General features: G+C 47.4%; 1 protein-coding gene across 2 annotated transcripts in view; it reads right to left on the bottom strand.

Annotated features, from left to right (window-relative positions):
• Nucleotides 1–22,639, bottom strand: part of rgs9b (regulator of G protein signaling 9b) — an 87,657-nt gene that overhangs the window by 33,928 nt on the left and 31,090 nt on the right. For both annotated transcript variants that reach the window (XM_085963875.1, XM_085963876.1), the window contains exons 2-7: nt 16,495–16,591; nt 10,743–10,793; nt 9,004–9,110; nt 4,245–4,296; nt 3,276–3,334; nt 1,450–1,526 (exon numbers count right to left, since the gene is read on the bottom strand). In XM_085963875.1, the coding sequence (XP_085820001.1) occupies nt 1,450–1,526; nt 3,276–3,334; nt 4,245–4,296; nt 9,004–9,110; nt 10,743–10,793; nt 16,495–16,591 (443 nt within the window). The remainder of the gene's footprint in view (nt 1–1,449; nt 1,527–3,275; nt 3,335–4,244; nt 4,297–9,003; nt 9,111–10,742; nt 10,794–16,494; nt 16,592–22,639) is intronic.

Here is a 22,639-nt window from a genome sequence, read left to right as displayed (position 1 = left end):
AATTGGCTGCTGTGTTTTCTACATTATAACAGCGACTCCACTTTAAAAAGTACTTCATTGGCTGTAAAGTGCTTTGGTATGTCTTGACAGCTGTGAACGGCGCTATATAAATGCAGGCTCTTTCTTTCCCAGGAGATTTCTAAGGCCATGAAAACTCTGCAAGGACACGCCCCAGATTTCCGGTTTTTACAGTGACTCAGCACTCCCCTCTGCTGGCCATTGCTTACATTACACATACAGGGAAGTTGTCCATTTGCACGGTCCCGGTGTGGAGTCTCGCTCGTCCTATTGGGAAATCATGCACGTGTGGCCTACGATTTTGTGCCCGTTAAAACCAGGAGCTGCGTGCGCAAGGCTTCCTGATAAGAGTGCGCCAGCAGCGTGCAAGTGGAAAATCAAAGAATCATAGAATGGTACAGCTCAGAAGGCGGCCATTCGGTCCATCGAGTCCGTGCCGGCTCTTTGGCAGAGCAATCCGGTTAGTCCCACTCCTCCTCGCGCTACAGTCCCCAACCCTGCACAAATGAGGAATACGTTGCGCGAGCTTCGCTCTCATGGGCTACGAGTCCACGTTGCTGATGGCCGACACTTCCCACTGCCAGCACTGAGGCACAGTGTCCTGGCTCAATAACTGTCCCTCAACCAACATCACTAAACACAGACAAGACGTTAAACCACGGCTCAGTCTGCTCTCTCAGGTGGATGTAAAAGATCCCACGGCACTATTTCGAAGAAGAGCAGGGGAGTTCGGTGTCCTGGCCAATATTTATCCCTCAATCAACATCACTGGAAAAAAACAAAAGCAATATACCGCAGATGCTGGGAAGCTGAAATAAACCCAGAAAATGCTGGAAACACACAACATTCTGACGAAAGGTCATCGACCTGAAACGTTAACTCTTTTTCTCTCTCTGCACAGTTGCTGCCTGACCTGCTGAGTATTTCCAGCATTTTCTGGTTTTTAGTTCACTAAAAAAAATGATCTAGTCATCCCATTACTGCTTGTGGGATCTTGCTGTGCGCAAATTGGCTGCCGCGTTTCCTACATTACAACAGTGACTACACTTCAAAAAGTATTTAATTGGCTGTAAAGTAGTTTGGGACGTCCTGAGGTCATGAAAGGCGCTATAGAAATGCAAATCTTTCTTCCTTTCTATATAATTACCCCATGATGTAATCTGAAATCCCCTGAGCTGGCTCCGATGTTGCCTCTAATTATTTTTTTGGTGCGTGGTCCCTTTAAATTTGCTGCTTGGCTTCGTTTCCAGCTGGTGCGCGGCCTGTGCGGGACCTCCCGATTGGTGCATGGCCGCCCGGCCACCCACCTCCGGGAGGCAACACTGGCTGGATCCCAGCTCTGTTGTCACGGATTCCAGGCACCCAGTGCTGTCTAAGGAAGAAGGGAGTGAACATCAATGAGTGATGATGTCAGCAATCGCTTGAACCTACCGGTATTGTTCCTTTGCCTGCATGATGACAAAATCCCATTTGTGATTGATCTTTTTGTTCAAGAGGTTGTAATTTTCCTTCAAAAAAGAGAAACAAAAATAGTAAACACACAAATCCTTCCCTTTCTCATCATCCTTTGAATGCCTCTCCTGAATATGTGGTAGTGGAGCAGTGTCTTTAAGGGTTGCCAATCCTCCAGGACTGTCCTGGAGTCTCGGAGAATTAAAGATTGATAACTTTAGACACTTCTGCAAGCAACCAGGGAGAAAACAAATCATCAAGGTCATTAAAACAAAAAATTGCATTTTTCTTATTTATAAAAATGTTGTGGACGGGGAAGAAAAAGTCTGTTAGACCCGGCGGGGACGTCATGTGATAAAACCTCCAGGACTACGTCCAATTGGAGTTGGCAACCCCAACACTCCCTGTCCGTAATCAATGGCAAGAGGATGGTGGGGCAGTTTGTGAGTCAGCCATAAAGCACAGCCTCGTTCCCCACTGCCCGTGTACACCCTCACAGGGTTCCAGACAATCCGCTGGTGTGGAATCGTGGCGTCTGTGATCCCAGCAACACCGCCCGGGAGAGACGGTAAACTCCTCCCGATAGCCTCCGGTGATGCAAGCTGTGACTGGCTGGCCAAGGGCCTTTGCCACGAATTCAATCATCCCCGGCGGTCGGTTTGAAGTCTGTCTTTGGGAGTACGGCAGTGTAGGGGTTATGCTACTGGGCTAGTTAATGCAAAGGCCTGGACTAAAAGCCCAGTTCTAGAACGCGAGTTCAAAGCCCACCACAGACAGTTTGTGAGTTTGAATTATGTTCAAAATAATTCCAGCTGGTCTCAGTAAAAGTGACCATGAAGCTGTTGGATTGTTGTAACTGGTTCACTAATGTCCTTTATGGGGTTGTTCTCCTTGGAGAAGGCAAGGTTAAGAGGAGATTTGATCAAGGTGTTTAAAACCATGAAGGGTTTTGATGGAGTAAATAAGGAGAATCTGTTTCCAGTTGCAGAAGGGTCGGTAACCAGAGGACACAGATTCAAGGTAATTGGAAATAGAACCAATGAGGAAATATTTTTCTATGCCAAATAAATTGCAGTTAAACAAAAATTTTATTCATCAATTAACCATTTCACAGCGACAGGAGGAAAACATTTTTTATGCAGCGAGTTATTATGATCCGGAACGCACTGCTTGAAAGGGCGATGGAAGCAGGTTCAACTTTCAAAAGGGAATTGGATAAATACTTGAGGTGGAAAAAATTGCCGGGCTATGGGGAAAGAGCGGATAGTGGGACTAATTGGAGAGTTCTTTCAAAGAGCCGGCACAGGCACGATGGGCTGAATGGCCTCCTCCTGTGCTGTCTCATTCTATGATTCCAAGCGGCGGATTGTGAGGATTGACCTGGCTAAACTGTGGCACGGACGCAGAGGCAGGGTCCTGGTGCGATACCCTGTGCACAAAGGGCATTGTGGAGCTGCGGAGAGCACAACGGGAGGTCTGAGGAGAGTGTACAGTGACAGTGCGCTACAGCAAGGAGGCGATGTTGGGTGAAGCTGGTGAGCCTTGTGGCTGATGATCAGGTCGATCAGGAAGTGGTGGAGTGGGTCCTGGCTGGGAAAACATCATGTGTGTGAGGCCCAAAGCTGAAACTGTGGGGCTGTGCAGGGGTAATCTTGGACCCAAGCTTCCAGGTTCTACACTTTAACTTGCTCATAAATCATCACAAAGTGCTGAAGAGGGAAAAAAACTTGTTTACAGCATGTTTGCCGCAAGCATTAAACTCGTGTTTTCCACATTGTGTTAAAGTAGAATTTGGCAAGTCTCACCTTCTCATATTCTTCTAATACACCTTTTTTGCGGATATTTTTCTTTGCCAAATAAATTGCTGTTAAACAAAAATTTTATTCATCAATTAACTGTTTCATAGCAGAAAGGAAAATAAAGTAGACATGTGTTTCTACATTACAACCGTGACTACTCTTCAAAAGTACAGGCATCCCGCCCCAATGCCACACGCGGATTTCATGTATACACGGTTTCCACTCTGCGACGATTTTTGTCAATCGCAACAGTGAAATTCGCGTATCCGCGGTTTTTAATTTAGGAATAAGGTAAAAAACATGATTTTGATGCTAGTTATGTGCTTTTTATCTTTTTTATTGTGTTTATACTGAATTTGCCAACCGCGGTTTTACTAACCATGGGGGTTTTCAGGGACGTATCCCCCGTGGTTGGGGAGGGATTACTGAACTTCAGTGGCCTCGATTTTAAAATGCTCATCATTGTTTTCAAATCCCTCCATGGCCTCGCCCCTCCCGATCACCAATTTCCTCCAGCCCTACAACCCTCCGAGATCTCCCTGCTCCTCCAATTCTGGCCTCTTGCGCATCCCCGATTTTAATTGCCCCACCATTGGCGGCCGTGCCTTCAGCTGCCTAGACCCGAAGCTCTGGAATTCCCTCCTTAAACCTCTCCGCCTCACTACCTCGCTCTCCTCCTTGAAGACGCTCCTTAAAACCTACCTCTTCCCTGCCCTAATTTCTCCTTATGCGGCTCGGTGTCAACTGTTGTTTGATAATCGCTCCTGTGAAGCGCCTGGGGAGGTTTTACTACATTAAAGGTGCTATATAAATACAAGTTCTTTCTTCCTTCCTAGTTTTAGCATTAATCGATTTACCTTATTGTTGGTCGTTTGCGAGTCGGTACGAGTGGGAAGGATAAGATGGGTGAACGGGACTTGGTGCGAGTTAGGAGAAGGAGATGATCTCATTAAACATCCTGATGAAGATACTTACCATAGTCTGTGTCCTCTGCTGGCCACTCCTGGGTAGGCCAGAAGTACGGAGTCTGCATAGGGTTTAAAAGATATAAGAATTAAAATAAATAAACTTAGATCGGAGAAAACGTATACGAATAGGAGGCTGGGCGTATTAAGATGGGGTGAATTGTAAATAACAAAGCACCTGGAGATAGAAGAGATGCCCCCTCAAATAGCTCCTCATTGTTTGCATGGAAACTTAAACTCATCCAAAACTCGGCTGCCCGTGTCCGAACTCGCACCAAGTCCCGTTCGCCCATCACCCCGTGCCCGCTGGTCTACATTGGCTCCTGGTTAACCAACGCCTCAATTTTAAAATTCTCATCCTAGTGTTCCCTTTTTTGCATAAAATTACAAAGGGATAGCGACAGATTAAGTGAATGGGCAAAACTGTGGCAAATGGATGGATTTCAATGTAGACAAATGTGTGGTCTTCCATTTTGGAGCTAAAAAGGATAGAACAAGGTACTCTCTAAATGGTGAAAGGCTAAAAACAGTGGAGGGCCAAAAAGAGACTTGGGGTCCAGGTACATAAATCATTAAAATGTCATGAACAGGCACAGAAAATGATCAAAAAGGCTAATGGAATGCCGGCCTTTATATCTCGAGGACTAGAGTACAAGGGGGTAGAAGTTATGCTGCAGCTGTACAAAGCCTTGGTTAGACCACACCTGGAGCACTGGGAGCAGTTCTGGGCACCACACCTTGGGAAGGATACATTGGCCTTGGAGGGAGTGCAGCGTAGATTTACCAGAATGATACCCGGACTTCAAGGGTTAAGTTACGAGGTGAGATTACACAAATTAGGGTTGTATTCCCTAGAATTTAGAAGGTTAAGAGGTGATCTGATCGAAGTTTTCAAGATATGAAGGGGAACCGATAGGGTAGATAGAGAGAAACTATTTCTGTTGGTTGGGGATTCTAGGACTAGGGGGCATCGTCTAAAGATTAGAGCCAGACCTTTCAGGAGTGAAATTAGGAAACACTTCTGCACACAAAGGGTGGTAGAAGCTTGGAACTCTCTGCCGCAAATGGCAATTGATGCGAGATCAATTGTTAATTTTAAATCGGAGATTGATAGATTTCTGTTAACCACTGGTATTAAGGGATATGGGGCAAAGGCGGGTATATGGAGTTAGGTCACAGATCAGCCATGATCTCATTGAATGGCTGACTCCTGTTCCTATGTTGTTTTCAAATCCTTCCATGGCCTTGCCATTCCCTATCTCTAATCTCCTTCAGCCCCACAACCCTCTGAGATATTGGTGCTCCTCTAATCCTGGCCTCTTGAGCATTCCCAATTTCCTTCGCTCCACCATTGGCGGCCATGCCTTCAGCTGCCTAAGCTCTGGAATTCTCTCCTTAAACCTCTCCGCCTCGCTCTCCTTCTTTAAGTCGCTCCTTAAAACCCACCTCTTTGACCAAGCTTTTGGTCACTTGTCCTGATATCTCCGCATGTGGATCGGTGTCAGATTTTACTGTGAAGGGCCTTGGGGCGTTTTACTACGTTAAAGGCGCTGAATAAATGCAAGTTGTTGTTGTTAAGTTGCTTGAACATATCCCAAAACAACAATAAATCATTCACTGGATAAAGTCAGGACATTTGCAGACCCGCCTGATTATTTATAAATGAATATTTATCCAGGGCAGCTTCACGGGGCTTAGATCCCGTGCCAACGAGGCGCACACAGTGGCTGCATGCCCCACCCCGTGTGAGGTAGAACTGTACACTGTTCCAATGAAGCTCAACGTAAGCTCGAGGAACAGCACCTCATCTTTCAATTCGGCACTTTACAGCCTTCTGGACTCAACATGGAGTTCAACAATTTCAGACCATAACCTCGGCCCCTATCTTTTTTTTTCCCCTCTCACATGGCAGCTGTCGATCATTCTGCCAGTGCCATTTACACTTCATCTAGAGTCATCTTTTGTTTCTTAACTTGTCCCATTACCAACTCCTTTTGCCTTGCACCATCATCCCTTTTGTCTCTTAATCTCGCCTACCTTCCAAAAAAAGCCAACTGTTTCTCTCTCCACAAGATGCTGCCCGGTCGACCCGCTGAGTATTTCCAGCATTCTCTGTTTTTATTTCAGAATAGGAAGGGTCCCGGGTTTGATTCTCGGTCTGTACTGAGTCACTGACCCCTGTTGGCTGGCAGTAGGGGAGCTGCAATTGGTCCCATTGGAGAGGGAAAGAAATCAGCCGAGGATTCCTGCTCCTGATTGCTAACCAGTGTCCGCTGCTGAAACATGCAGGAGAGTGGACGTGGACTCCTCCTCCGGATAGTCCCAGGTTTTATTGGGTTTAACCCTCATTTCAGAATTCATTTTTCTGGGACTATCAGATTTAATCCGGTTTAAGCAGAAAATCACAAGCCATATCTATGTTGACACAGGCAATCCTGCTCCTTCTAGGGCTAGAGGTGCCAGAATTTGGGGATGAAACACAGGGGGGGTTGCAAGAGCAGAGGGACCTCGGGGTGCATATTCACAAATCCTTGTAGGTTTCAGGGCAAGCTGATGAGGCAGTTAAGAAAGCGAATGGGATACTTGGCATTGTAAATAGGGGTTGACGTAAGAAAACTACGAGGCACTTGGTCTAAGTATTAAACAAAGCTTTAATCAACTGTTTTTCAACATGGAGATCTAGTTGTGTCCTTCACTAGTTCCTGTTAAAGAAAGTCCTGAGCAAGCTGGGCCCGTGCCCGAGTACTTATACTCTCCCTGGACAGCACCACCAGCAGGCCGCCCAGTATTACTTCATAAGTCATTTCCACATGAATGACAAGATTCATGTCAGGGGCATTGAATACAAACACAAGGAAGTTATACTAAACCTTTACTAAATCACTGGTTAGGCCTCAGCTGGAGTATTGTGTGCAATTCTAGGCACCACACTTTAGGAAGGATGTCAAGGTCTTGGAGCGGGTATGGGAGGAGGTTTACTTGGATGATACCAGGGATGAAGGACTTCAGTTATGTGGAAAGTTTGGAGGAGCAGGGATTGTTCAGAGGATTAGCACAGAGAAGGTTAAGGGGAGACCCAATAGAAGTGTTCAAAATAATGAGGGGTTTTGACAGAGCAAGTAGGGAGAAACTGTTTCCTCTGGCAGGTGGGTCGGTAACCAGAGTTCATCGATTTAAAATAATTGGCTAAAGAACTAGAGGGGAAATAAGGAGAATTTTTTTTTTTTTTTTTTTTTTTTAAACACAGAGGTTTGTTATGATCTGGAACGCACTACCTGAAAGGCTGGTGGAAGCAGATTTCATGGGGACTTTCAAAAGGCAATTGGACATGTACTTGAAGAGGACTCATTTGCAGGGTTATGGGACTAAATTGGACGGCTCTTACAAAGAGCCGGCACAGGCTCGACGGGCCGAATGGGCTCCTTCTGTGCTGTAAGATTCTATGGCCTAGAAATTGACTAGAGCCCCGTTTGGGGCGCCAGCCTTGCCAGGGTGCTAAAAGTAGCGCCCCAGAAGCATTCGCGGCCGCCCGCCGGAAATTTAGTTGGAGCGCCCCAAAGGGAAGCGCGGCGCTACTGGAGGCCTTCCTCCCCTTCTTAAAGAGGAGGGGCCTTGTGCAGTGCGATCTGGGGCCCAGCTGGGCCCCCAAGGATCGCGAGTGCCGGCAAAAGAGCCCGGCACTGAGGAGAAGTGCCGGGCTCTTGGAACGCAGCTGGCACTCCGCGGTGGGGGGGGGGGGCTCAGGAGGCTGGGGACGGCAGCGCGGAGAGGTGCTGGCAGGCGGCCAGCAACAAAAATGGCCACCCCGCACCTCTCCTTTAATTTGCGCCTCCACCGCCGCAGGTAGGCCCCCCTGAACCGGTCGCACATAGCGTCCGGCGTTAAATCAGGGGGCGCATCTAAATATCGTGGCCGGGGCGTCAGCAGGGCGCTGCGCACACCGATTACGTCATCGGTAGCGGCGCAGCGCTAACGGCTAGCGCCACCACTAGCGTCCCGCTGAATTTAGCGGGAGGTGTGGCCAGTGGTTTGCGACCCACTTAGCGCCCTCTTAAGGCGCTAACAGGTGGCGCAGCCCACTGAACTTCTAGGCCCATGATTCTATCTGCCAGCAACAGTTTTGATGCATGTTCTGGGGACATTCTCGGGCTAACCCTGGACCCCACCAAATAGGCATCTAACAGGCCCAGTGGTACCTATGTTAGCGGGGAGCAGCATTCCGGGCTACATGTGCGCCACATCATGGAAGAATCAGGGCTTGCCAGAACGGGAGCAACACTCTATAAAGTCTAGGAAAATCTCTCCATTTAACTGTAACATAGAACCATCCAGCACAGAAGGAGGCCATTCAGCCCATCGTGCCTGTGCCGGCTCTTTGAAAGAGCAATACAGTAAGTCCCACTCCCCCCTGCTCTTTCCCCGTAGCCCTGCAAATTTTCCCTTTTCAAGTATTTATCCAATAACCTTTTGAAAGTTACTATTGAATCTGCTTCCACCGGCAGCGCGTTCCAGATCACAACAACTCGCTGTGTAATAAAACGTCTCCTCATCTTCCCTCTGGCTCTTCTTAAATCGGTGTCCTCTGGTTACCGACTCTCCTGCCAGTGGGAACAGTTTCTGTGTGTGAAGCAATTGTGCTTTGTACTGATGCTGCCGTTGTAGTGTAACAGCATCCCAAGATTGGTGGGCCTAGATTCGGGAACAAACTCCATCAGTTCACCACAAACTGCGGGCGGTCATTTCCGATCAGCGATGACGGGGTTGCTCACCTGAAACCTGTAAAGACTGCTGTCCAGCTGCAGGATTAAGTTCCTGGGCTCCTGTAAGGGGTAGATGTAGCCAAGCTTCACAATCATATTTCCCAACTGGTAGCCTTCTAAAAAAAAAAATCAGTGAAACACAACAGTCAGCTCGTGTGAAGTTATTAGAGCAACAAATAGTAAATGTAATAAAACAGACACTACGGGCATACATTATATATTAAAATATATATATACACACACATAATATACATGTGTGTGTATATACATACATTTATATATCTAAGAACATAAGAATTAGGAGCAGGAGTCGACCATATGGCCCCTCGAGGCTGCTCCGCCATTCAATAAGATCATGGCTGATCTTCAACCTCAACTCCACTTTCCCGCCCGATCCCCATATCCCTCGATTCCCCTAGAGTCCAGAAATCTATCGATCTCAGCCTTGAATATACTCAAAAGACAGAGCCTCCACAGCCCTTTGGGGCAGAGAATTCCAAAGATTCACAACCCTCCGAGTGAGGAAATTCCTCCTCATTTCCCTTTCATAAAACCCTGCTGACTCTGCCTAATCATATTATGATTTTCTGATACCACTTCCTTAACAATGGAGTCCAGCATCTTCCCCGACGACTGATGTCAGGCTAACTGGCCTGTAGTTCCCGGTTTTCTCTCTCCCTCCTTTCTTGAATAGCGGGGTTACAACTGCTGCCTTCCAATCCGCTGGGACCGCTCTAGAATCCATATATACATCAAAGGTTTCCCACCAAACTCTTCCCCTCTGCCAACGTGCAAATGTAGTTGAATCTTTCACCTTATTAGTAAATGTAAAATCTAGTGTGATGCAATCTGTTACAATAAATCTGAAGGTTTGTGTTGCAACTCATTCAGGGGACGTGGGTTTTTGGAAGCTCATTTGCCAGGGCCCAGGTCTTCTCTGCACAAGTGTAATAGAGCGACAAGAACAGAAAATGCAACCAGCGTACAGCAGCTGGCTCACCATCGGAGAACGTTAGGCTAAGGATTCGGGCGGGATCCCTGCCTCAAAATCCCGGAAAGATTTTCTCTTTCATCGACAGCAGCTGCCGCGGGTTCTGGGCCTCCGCTGTGGTCGATGTCTCACGACATCCGCAGTGGATGGTTTTAGAATTGCGATCGCGGAGGTCTCTGGAGTAACGATCAGTAGTCAATTACGGGGGGTGCGGGGAGGGCGCGGTGAAGTAGCTCAGGATACATTAAAGTACAAAGGGCTGACTGAGGTACGGGGGGTAGGGGGGAAATGGTTCTATAAAAATGGAACAGGTGCTGCATCTTTTAAATATTCGTTCCTGGGATGTGGGCGTCGCTGGCAAGGCTAACATTTATTGCCCATCCCGAATTTCCATTGAGAAGGCGGTGATGAGCCGCCTTATACAACGGAGTGGCTCGCTGGGCCATTTCAGAGGGCAGTTAAGAGTCAACCACATTGCTGTGTGTCTGGAGTCTCATATAGGCCAGACCCGGTAAGGACGGCAGATTTCCTTCCCTAAAGGACATTAGTGAACCAGATGGGTTTTTACGACAAACTGGTAGTTTCATGGTCACCATTACTGAGACTAGCTTTTGATTCCAGAATTTAAATTCCCCCGCTGCTGTGGTTTGATTTGAACTCGCGTCTCTGGATCATGAGTCCAGGCCTCTGGATTACTAGGCCAGTAACATAACCACTATGCTACTTTACCCTGATAAATATATGCCTGTGCACTTACCTTCTTCTGTAATTTGCAGACGCTGGATCAGCCACTCCAATACACCGTACCCTGCAGAGAGAACAGGCAGCTTTGAGATAAGGTCCAAAGCAGGGACTGGGTGGTGCAGTAGGTCAATGGACCATGGGAGTTGGATTAGCTTCAAACCCAAATTGGCTTTCTTATTATAGGACGCGAGTTGGCCTGTCACATCTCAGCTCCTAGTGGGCTCTCGTCAACTCTGACCTTCCTGAAGAGATTGGCTTTCTACCAACGTGCCCATTTTCCACTGGCTTTGGAGAAGGGACCCGGTGAACCTCTGCCATCGGTTTATTGCCAGGTTTGGGGCGGGTGGTGCGGGTGGTTGCACCATCTAGCGGGCCAGGAGAGCTGATGGTCTTTACTCCTCCTTCTTGTGATATGGTGTTACCTTCTGTAAATTTGCACTGTATTTCCTACCATCAGTGGATTGGGCTGTGTATAGAGTGAGACGACAAGTCCCGGCCAGAATGGAGATGATTGGCCAGTACCCCCGTCAATCACGCCTGGAGACCGCACTGCTCTCAGTGAGCAGGATCGATTTCACGCACGTGACTCACCTCCACTCACTGCATGTTGCTGGAGAAATAATCCTGCTGTAATCGGGAGACTCCGTTTGCTGTAGTTATGCTCATGAGTTTGCAGGACACACACACTTTTCGCATTATTCCTACATTACAACAGTGACTACACTTCAAAAGTACTTCATTGGCTGAAAAGCGCTTTGGGACATCCTGAGGTTGTGAAAGGCGCTATAGAAAGGCAAGTCTTTCTTTCTTTCTTTCTTTCCTCGGCTTGAAAAGTAACTCGGTGGAACAGTCACAACAATAGATGGAAGTGGTTCAATTTTGGCAATTAAATTGGGGGTGTAGATTCTGAATTTTAAAGCGGTCAGAATATAAAACGTATTCTTCCGGGCTAGGATCTACTCTACATAAAACCTTTAGTGCATAGTATTATAAAAGGCTTTAAAATCAATCCTTCAGTGAGTGAGCACTTCCATGCAATTCTTAATGAATCCAAACACACAAAAGAAATGCAGACAAACAGACAATGCTAGCGGAATCCTACTCTTAATTATAAACCATGTAATTGAACTTCACCTCAAGGCAATTCAGGCTTTAAAGCCATTGTAAATTAAAACATTTCTACCATCTAAATCACTTTAGCTGCAGATGTAATTATTAAATACTAGTTAATCTTCTGCACTGCTGACTAGGAGAGTCAGCTAACTTCAAATGTCCATTAAAGTGACCCTGAGCTTCTGGTCGCTTGCCATTTGAATTCTCCGTCCCACTCCCACTCTGACCTCTCGGTCCTCGGCCTCCTACACTTTTCCAATGAAGCTCGAGGAACAGCTCCTCATCTTTCTATAGGCACTTTACAGCCTTCTGGACTCAACATCGAGTTCAACAATTTCAGACCAGAATCACCGCTCCCAGTTTCACCGACAGCTGCTGCTGATGGTTCTGCAGTTGCCATTTACACCTAATCTAGACCCATCCTCTGTTTCTTTACTTGTCCCATTACCATCTCCTTTCACCTTGCACCATCATCCCTTTTGTCATTTAATCTCGCCTGCCTTTCACCCTATCACAGACCGTCCCTTTTGTTCCTTCCCCGCCCACTTTTTCCCAGCTTCTGCACTTGCTTAAAAACTGTTAAATCTCTAACTTCCTCTAGTTCTGATGAAAGTTCATCGACCTGAAACGTTAGCTCTGTTTCTCTCGTGATGCTGCCTGACCTGCTGGGCGTTTCCAGCATTTTCTGCTTTTATTAAAGATTTATTAGGTCAGGTGACCAAAAGCTTGGTCAAAGAGGTAGGTTTTAAGGAGCAACTTAAAAGGAGGAGCGCGAGGCGGAGAGGTTTAAGGGAGGTAATTGCAGAGTTTAGGGCCTCGGCAGCTGAAGGCATGGCCGCCAATGGTGGAGTGAAGGAAATCGGGGGATGCGCGAGGGGGCAGAATTGGAGGAGCGCAGAGATCTCAGAGGGCTGGAGGAGTCTACTGTCTATGCTCACACATGAAGGTCAGCCACCTGGGCCAGGTAGCGGAGGGTACCAGCGTTGGAGGAACCACAGCCCCAGCAAGGAGTACCTCCCTTCAGGAGAGCAGGGGCTACAATTAGAGGACTTTGTTGCTCTGACCCTGTCTAATTACTAAAATCACAAAGGATATTTCAAAATCAGTAAGATCGCCAGTCACGTGTGGGTGTCAGTGTTTGGGTTATGTAATCCTCTTACTGTTATACCAAGTAACCTAGCAACAGACCGAGCTAATGAAAGGATGAATCGTTGACATTACTCTTTAGCTGATTTTGTTTTATCTCCAAAGTAGAAAGGACAAGTGGCATCATGGTACATGGACGTGTGGGGTAGATCAGCAGGAATACCACTGGCAGCCACACAAACAGTTCTTCACTCACGAGTAATAAATTAAAAACACAGATAGGACTGGACTTCACAGCAAAGGTGCACTGTTAACCTCGGTTGTGTATATTCAGGGGTGCCATTTCCCCTCTAACACAAAACCCCCAATGTCACTGTGACTCAAACTGTCCCATCGCACTTCAGTTCAAATCATGCAAATGAAAGATGGGGGAGTGTGCTTCACCCGAGAGCATTATCAGGGGTAAGATGATGAGAGTGACGACAGCCACTCCTTCAGAGATGAAAGGAAACACCGTGAACGTCGGGAATGTGAATCCAAAATGGTAGAAAATACATAACCAGTGAGTCAAGCACCTGAACAACAAAAAGACAGATTAATGTTATCGGTGAGGACCAGGTCTCATGAAAAGTCCAGCCAAATTCTTTTTTTTCCTATTTGTTTTCTCACATGCTGACTGGCCTGCTGTGTATTTCCAGCATTTTCAATTCAGAGAGTGAGTGCTGATTTTAATATAGAATGATAGAATCTTACAGCACAGAAGGAGGTTTATCGTCCCATTGTACCTATGCTGGCTCCCTGAAGGAGCCATCCACTTAGTCCCAATCCCCTGCCCTTTCCCCCATACACTTTACTTTTTCAAATATTTATCCACTTCGCTTTTAAAAGCTATTATGGATTCTGCCTCCTCCGCTGTTTCTGATCAGGCATTCCAGGTCTTAACAAACCTCTGTTAAAAGGAAAAAATTATTCTCCCTTTTGTCAGAAATGGCTCAGTGGGTATCGCTCTCGCCTCCGAGTAAGAAGGTCGTGGGTTCAAGTCCCACTCTAGAGACTCGAGCACATAATCCAGGCTGACACTCCAGTGCAGTGCTGAGGGAGCGCCGCACTGTGGGAGGGGCAGTACTGAGGGAGTGCGGCACTGTCGGAGGAGCAGTACTGAGGGAGCGCTGCACTGTCAGAGGGTCAGTACTGAGGGAGCATTGCACTGTCGGAGGGGCAGTACTGAGGGAGCATTGCACTGTCGGAGGGGCAGTACTGAGGGAGCGCTGCACTGTCGGAGGGGCAGTACTGAGGGAGCGCGGCACTGTCGGAGGGGCAGTACTGAGGGAGCGCCGCACTGTCGGAGGGGCAGTACTGAGGGAGCGCCGCACTGTCGGAGGGGCAGTACTGAGGGAGCGCCGCACTGTCGGAGGGGCAGTACTGAGGGAGCGCCGCACTGTCGGAGGGGCGGTACTGAGGGAGCGCCGCACTGTCGGAGGGTCAGTACTGAGGGAGCGCCGCACTGTCGGAGGGGCGGTACTGAGGGAGCGCCGCACTGTCGGAGGGGCGGTACTGAGGGAGCGCCGCGCTGTCGGAGGGGCAGTACTGAGGGAGCGCCGCACTGTCGGAGGGGCAGTACTGAGGGAGCGCCGCACTGTCGGAGGGGCAGTACTGAGGGAATGCTGCACTGTCGGAGGGGCAGTACTGAGGGAATGCTGCACTGTCGGAGGTGCTGCCTTTCAGATTAGGCATTAAACCGAGGCCCTAGGTTGATGTAAAAGCTCCCATGGCACTATTTCGAAAAAGAGCAGGGGGAGTTCTCCCCAGTGTCCTGGCCAATATTTATCCCTCAACCAACACCTAAAAACAGATTATCGCATTGCAGTTTGTGGGACCTTGCTGTGCGCAAATTGGCTGTAAAGCACTTTGGGGCGTCCTGAGGTCGTGAAAGGGGCTATACAAATGCAAGTCTTTCTTTCTTGTGTCTCTCAGTTTAAGATACGTTAGGATTCCAGTAGTGGAGGAGCAGGACTGGATCAATGTCTTTCAGCCCTTTTTCTTTACATGAATGGAATCAGTGCGGGTGAGGACATTATATAGCGGCACAGGGACTGTCACTCATTAGCTACTGGCTGTACCGGTCTCCAAATAAGCAAACCTCACAGTGAGATCTGTTCCTTGAAATATGTTATGGGCGCTCGTGGTGCATACCACTCGAAGCTCTGGTAGAGCCACAGGTTGGGGAGGTGGGGTCAAAGGCCACATACCAAGTACCAGTAGACAGTAAAGGGCTGCTGACTACCTGCGACGTGCTGGAATTTTTTTGGACCCAAAATATATTGAGGATTTAGGTCCCCCGGACCCAAAATATATTGAGGATTTAGGTCCCCCCGTGCAGGCTTCTGGTTAACGAAAGCCGTCATTCGGGTAAAATGACCCCTTAGAGTCAGAGTTATACAGCACAGAAAGAGGCCCTTCGGCCCATCGTGTCTGCGCCGGCCATCAAGCCCTATCTATTCTAATCCCATTTTCCAGCACTTGGTCCGTAGCCTTGTATGCTATGGCGTTTCAAGTGCTCATCTAAATGCTTCTTGAATGTTGTGAGGGTTCCTGCCTCTACCACCCTTTCAGGCAGTGAGTTCCAGATTCCAACCACCCTCTGGGTGAAAAAGTTTTTCCTCAAATCCCCTCTAACCTTCCTGCCCCTTACCTTGAAACTATGCCCCCTGGTTATTGACCCCTCTACTAAGGGGAAAAGTTCCTTTCTATCTACCCTATCTATGCCCCTCATAATTTTTGTACACCTCAATCAGGTCCCCCCTCAGCCTTCTCTGCTCTAAGGAAAACAACCCCAGTCTCTCCATAGCTGAAGCGCTCCAGCCCAGGTAACATTCTGGTGAATCTCCTCTGCACCCTCTCCAATGCAATCACATCCTTCCTATAGTGTGGCGACCAGAACTGCACACAGTACTCCAGCTGTGGCCTAACTAGCGATTTGTACAGCTCCATCATAACCTCCCTGCTCTTATATCCTATGCCTCGGCTCCTGCCCTCTCAGTTGGCTGTAAAAGATCCTTTGCTACTATTTGAAGAAGAGCGGTGGAGTTCTCCCAGTGTTCGGGGCAACGTTTATTCCTCAACCAACACTACTGAATCAGTTTAATTAGTCATGTATCTCACTGCTGTTTGTGGGAGCTTGCTGTGTGCAGGTTGGCTGCCGTGTTTCCTACATTACAGCGATGACTCCATTTCAAAAGTACTTCATTGGCTGTGAAGCACTTTGGGACATGATGGGACATGTGAAAGCCACTGTATAAATAAAAGTTCTTTCATTTAAAGAAAAACACCTTTAAGTTCTGTACGTGCATAATGGTTTAAGCAATGGATGTACCACTAACCTGTATCACTAGTAGGAAGTCTAGTGCTGGTGTAATGGTGCTGCAGTGGATTGTTAATAAGATTTCTAAAATCAATTTTAAGAAACAAATTCAAGAACAACAGCCACCATCACTGCAGGTGGCACAAAGTAAATCAGCTCTACCTGCCCCGTCGGTGGCAGCAGGAAAGAAGATCAATTCTCTTACCCGTCACAGCGTGAGGGATGGTGGTGACCATCAGCCTCTGTGTTTGCATTTTAATTCCGGTACTTGGATCCTGCATCGCCATTATCAGAGGTTCAATCTAAAGAGAAAAGAGGTCCAAACAGGGTGAAAAGCAGAGGAGAGGAGAGGTGATCAAAGAAAAGGTTGAAAAATAAAACATATTAACCCTGATTGTGCGAGGCTGTGCTGGTGGCGGAGGTGGTACCCATGTACCATACAGACTAGCGAGCCGAACCATCAGCTACTGATAGCACGATGCACTGCTGGTCTCGGGAAAGGGTTTCTCTGAAGTACCCAACAGGGCAACCATCCTATTTCGGACAGGAACTCCACTTTCCCAAGTATCAGGTGCACCACTCTGTCACTGGCCAACTTAAGTCCAATGTGTGCCTCTGCACTGGGCTGCCTTTCACTTTATATTTGTCTGGCACTTCTTCCCCTTTCCCCTGTCCCCCACCCTCCCCCTCACACCCCACGCAGTCGGGATACAGGCTGACAAATACTGCAAATCCATTTGGAACCTTTAAAGCAGCTGAAACGATATTTGCCCCATATGCGGCCACTCATCTTTAAGTGGGCACATCCCTTTAAATTTGACCTGTAACAGGATTGTCTGCCTTTCCCCAATGGACTAGCTGCTGACACAGGACAAAGCAGAGCCAAGGTAATTATTCACATAATTTGATATTGCAAAATCGCCGACTTCCACAGTGCTCTGAAAGCACCCGATCTTTTTTGACCAGTTTTTGAAGGTCGATAGATTAATACATGTCACGGGAGACAAATTGAACTTTAATTTATGAAACTAATAAATGGTAAAGGAATGTCTGCACAGTATAATAGAATAATCACGATGCTGTTAATGTCTTTAATGACGACTTTAATTTCTGTAGTTTAAAGCTGGTAAAGGAAATGATCGTACGGTGCGACGGAATGGTTGCCATGTTGTAAATGTGTTTAATGTTGAATAAATCCAATTTAAAAATAGCACCCAATCCAGATTGGTCTTGAAAGCTAAGCAGGAGTTAAACTCGGTTAGCACTCGCGATGGGAGACTGACTGCAAATACCAGATGCAATGGTATTGACCTTCCGCGACACAATGGGCACCACAGGGACTGGCGTGTATAGTGGACACTAGTGACAACAGCATTATATAAGTTTCCTTAGTTTTTTTATGCTCAAGTTCTTTATTAGTTGTGCCCTTTTAAAAGGGGGAGCACTTTTCATAGAATCACAGAATGGCATAGCACAGAAGGCAGCCATTCGGCCCATCGTGCCTGTGCCGGCTCTTTGAACGAGCTCTCCAATTAATCCCACTCCCCCCTGCTCTTTCCCCATAGCCCGGCAAATTTTCCCTCAGGTATTTATCCAATTCCCTTGTGCCAGTGCTGAGGGAGTGCCGCACTGTCGGAGGTGCCGTCTTTCGGCTGAGACATTAACCTGAGGCCCCCTCTGCCCTCGCAGGTGGTCGTAAAAGATCCCACGGCACTATTGGAAGAAGAGCGGGGAAGTTCTGACCAATATTTATCCCTCAATCAACATCACTAAAAAACAGATTACCAGGTCATTATCACATTGCTGTTTGTGGGAGCTTGCTGTGCGCAAATTGCCTGCCGTGTTTCCTACATTACAACAGTGACTACACTCCAAAAACTACTTCATTGGCTGTAAAACTCTTTGGGATGTCCTGAGGTCAGAGAAGGGTGTGGTGCTGGTCAGCTGGTGATGTAGTTGTTGGCAGGCCTGCTGTGCCCCATTCATTCCTGGGACCGGATGGCCACTCTTTATCAGAGGGCTGGTTTCTCTGGCAGTGCGACTGGCCTGAATCCCAGGGGGCCCCACATTCACCGGGGCTGAGTGTCGGTGCACCTGGTTCATCGGGAGCGTGACAGAAAGCAGGCCAGGTATGAGGAGGTTCTTGGCGTGGGAATTCTGTCCCCTGACCCTGTTCACTCTGATGTCGGGAGCCCAAAACAGGCACCCCCCCCCCACCCCACCCCACCTCCGCATGGAAATTGGCAGATAAGACTGGGGCCCTGTGTATCTGGGTCCCAGACAATTTTCAGAATTCTCATTCTCAGAAGACTTATGTCGGGGGGGTGCGGTTAGGGGCATGGAATTTCCTGGCCTATTTGCACCGGCTTAAATATACATCAATACCAGTGAACATAATGCAATTAAATGGGGTGTGTTTAGCTGATAAAGATTGAAATTAATGTAGCAAAGACATACTTGCATTTCTATAGCGCCTTCCACGACCTCAGAATGTCCCAAAGTGTGTTACAGCCAATGAAATGCTTTTTGAAGTGTAATATTGTAATGTAGGGAATATGCCAGCCAATAGGGTCCCACAAACATCTGTTTTTAGTGATGTTGATTGAGGGATAAATATTGACCCCAGGACACTGGGGATAACTCCCCGGCTCTTCTTCGAAATAGTGCCACGGGATCTTTTACACCCACCTGAGAGAGCAGACGGATTAACGCCTCATCCGAAAGACGGCACCTCCGACAGTGCAGCACTTCCGACTGCAGTGAAGTATCTGCCTAGATTGTATGCACAAGACCCTGGAGCGGGGACTCTGAACCCACAACCTTTTGACTCAAAGGCAAGTGTGCTACCCACTGAGCCATGGCTGACAGCGACCACATCGCCACCATAACAAATAAGTCACTTGGATTCAAATAGGCAAGCCCGAAAGGCCAAAGCCTATGGATTTATATAAATCATCAGCAAGTTGTATTTGTAACAATCTTTAATTAACTGCTATGGAGCGGGGGAATTATTTTGGTTTATGCTTCTGTTCAGCCTAGAACTGCCGGCAGCCGACAAGAGCTGATTTGTAATAATGCAGGGAAAGCAGTTAAAGATTTGCAAGGAGGACTTAGGTCAGTTTAGCAGCAAATGGGCAGGCCAGTGGCAAACTAAATGTAATGACGACAAATGTAAAAAGTTGAATGTAGAATTACAAATCTGCGGCACAAAGTACCCCGCCGAGTGGATCCGAGTGAGCACCGGGGAGATTCAGAAAGGGCCGTGGCAGCAAAAGTAGACTCAACGTTACACAACTGTGGAGAAGCAACGAAGGCGGCAAGCAATTCGCACGTTGGGTGTGCACACTGCGGACAGGGGAGGACAGGTCTGCAGGGGTCAGGCCACGACTTTAAAAATGTAATCCGTTTACCTGGAAGAAAATAAACAGGCTGGCCTCTAGTGCCGGAAAGCCTACACCGTCTGTCTTTAGCTCCTTTCTCACCCACATTTCTCGCTCTCTCTTTGCTGTCACCACCCGCCACCGTCACTGTGCCTTGTGCAATACCAGAGCTTCATTTCAAAACAAGATGTCTTTCAAGGGCCTTGGACCTGAACAGCTGAAAGGTAGTTGGCAGGGACTGTGACATTGCTCAGATTCATTATTTTAATTGGCCAAGATCGAGTTATTTAATTCCATGAAAGGAAAAAAAAATCAATCGCGTCTCTCTGCTGGAATAATGAGCCCCCGTTGACCGTCAGCAGTGACATCGGACGTGTTCTTTCTACTGGTGTTTGGGATTTACAAGCAGCAAGTAGAGGAAACCTGTCGTTTGTGCAGTCGTGCTTTGTGTGGCGAGAATGAGGAACTTAAAGAAATTATTATTAGTAAAAAAAAAAGTACTAGCAAAATTAATGGGACTAAAAGTCGATAAATCCCAAGGACCGGATGACCTACATCCTAGGGTTTTGAAAGAGGTGGCCATTGGGATAGTGGACGCATTGGTTGTCATCTTCCAAAATTCGAGAAATTTTGGAACTGTTCCTGCAGATTGGAGGATAGCAAATGTAACCCCACTATTTAAGAAAGGAGGGAGAGAGAAAACGGGGAACTACAGACCTGTTAGCCTCACATCAGTAGTTGGGAAAATGCTGGAATCTATTATAAAGGATGCAATAACTGGGCACTTAGAAACTAATAGTAAGATTGGGCAGAGTCAACATGGATTTATGAAAGAGAAATCCTGTTTGACAAACCTATTGGAGTTCTTTGAGGATGTAACTAGTGGAGTAGACAAAGGGGAACTGGTAGATGTGGTGTATTTGGATTTTCAGAAGGCCTTCGATAAGGTCCCACACAAGAGGTTGATGAACAAAATTAGGGCACATGGATTGGGGGTAATATACTAGCATGGATTGTGAATTGGTTAACAGACAGAAAACAAAGAGTAGGGATAAACAGGTCTTTTTCAGGATGGCAGGCTGTGACTAGTAGGGTATCACAAGGATCTTGCTTGGGCCCCAGCTATTCACAATCTACATCAACGATTTGGATGAGGGGACTAAATGTAACATTTCCAAATTTGCTGATGATACAAAGCTAGGTGGCAGTGTCAGTTGTGAAGAGGATGTGCAGAGGCTTCAAGGGGATCTCGACAGGCTCAGTGAGTGGGCGAGAACATGGCAGATGGAATATAATGTGGATAAATGTGAAGTTATCCACTTTGGTAGAAAAAACAGAAAGGCAGAGTATTTCCTAAATGGTGAAAGATTGGGGAATGCAGATGCTCAAAGGGACCTGGGTGTCCTTGTACATGAGTCACTGAAAGTGAATGTGCAGGTGCAGCAAGCCATTAGGAAGGCAAATGGTATGCTGGCCTTCATTACAAGAGGATTTGAGTACAGGAGTAAAGAAGTCTTACTCCAATTATATAGGGCCTTGATGAGACCAAACCTGGAGTTCTGTGTACAATTTTGGTCTCCTTACCTAAGGAAGGATATACATGTCATAGAGGGAGTGCAACAAAGGTTCACGAGATTGATTCCTGGGATGGCGGGACTGTCGTATGAGAAAAGATTGAGTAAACTAGGCATGTATTCTCTTGAATTCAGAAGAATGAGAGGGGATCTCATTGAAGCATACAAAATTATTACAGGGCTTGATAGGGTGGATGCTGGGAGAATGTTTCCCTTGGCTGGGGAGTCTAGAACCAGGGGCCACAGCCTCAGGATAAAGGGTAGGCCATTCAGGACTGAGATGAGAAGAAATTTCTTCACACAGTGCGGTGAATCTTTGGAATTCTCTACCCCAGAGGGCTGTGGAGGCTCAGTCATTGGGTATATTCAAAACAGAAGTCGATAGATTTCTGACTAGTAAGGGCATCAAGGGATATGGTGATAGGGCCAGTGAATGGAGTTGAGGCAGAAGATCAGCCATGATCTCAGATCTCATTGAATGGTGGAGCAGGCTCGAAGGGCCGAATGGCCGACTCTTGCTCCTATTTCTTATGTTCTTATGCTTTGCTGCACTGGCAATGGGCACTGGCAATGGGCACTGGCAATAGGCACTGGCAATGGGCACTGGCTTTTTAAAATCGGGGCGTTGCCAGACCGGGGCCAATGTAGGCCAGCGAGCACAGGGGGTGATGGGTGAACGGGACTTGCAGCCAGGAACAGGGGAAACTGGGTGACTGCACTCGCTCAATCAGCAACCTCCCTACATGTAGTTGGCACCTGTGCTTTTACTGGAGGGTGGCCTTCAGCCCCCAAATAGGACCACCTTCCTTGGCGCATCACTTGCAGCAGGACCGCCAACTATTTGGTAGCAAACTGTTGCTGAGCCGTTTTTGTACCACTGCCAACAATTAGGCAACTTCTTTCTCATGACCACAGCTACCCCCCTTTCCTGGCAAGCGGAACGGTTACCTCGCCGGATTTTACAATTCCCCAACCGAGTGAGCTGCAGGCCAGGCTCTCTCTGGGCAAGATCTTCCCCGTGCCTCTTGACATGAATCTTGTCATTCATGTGAAAATGACTTATGTAATAATACTGGGTGGCCTGCTGGTGGCGCTGTCCAGGGAGAGTATAAATACTCGGGCATGGGCCCAGCTTGTGCAGGGCATTCTTTAACAGGAACTAGTGAAGGACACAACTAGATCTCCATGTTGTAAAACAGTTGATTAAAGCCTTGTTTAATACTCAGACCAAGTGCCTAATAGTTTTCTTACGTCACCTCTAGCCTATTCAAAAATAGGGCTGGGGCTCAATATTGCAAGCTTCAGTGTGGTCTGGGGTCTGATCGGGCAGCACAGGTACACCTGTAGGTGCAGTTCTGACGAAGGGTCATCGACCTGAAATGTTAACCCTGTTTCT

This window comes from Somniosus microcephalus, chromosome 21 (genome assembly GCF_052327205.1).
Source record: "Somniosus microcephalus isolate GS21.2 chromosome 21, FLI_Smic_1.0, whole genome shotgun sequence".
Taxonomy (NCBI): Eukaryota; Metazoa; Chordata; class Chondrichthyes; order Squaliformes; family Somniosidae; genus Somniosus; species Somniosus microcephalus.
Note: the sequence above shows the minus strand (reverse complement) of the source record. Positions and strands in the feature narration are given on the sequence as shown.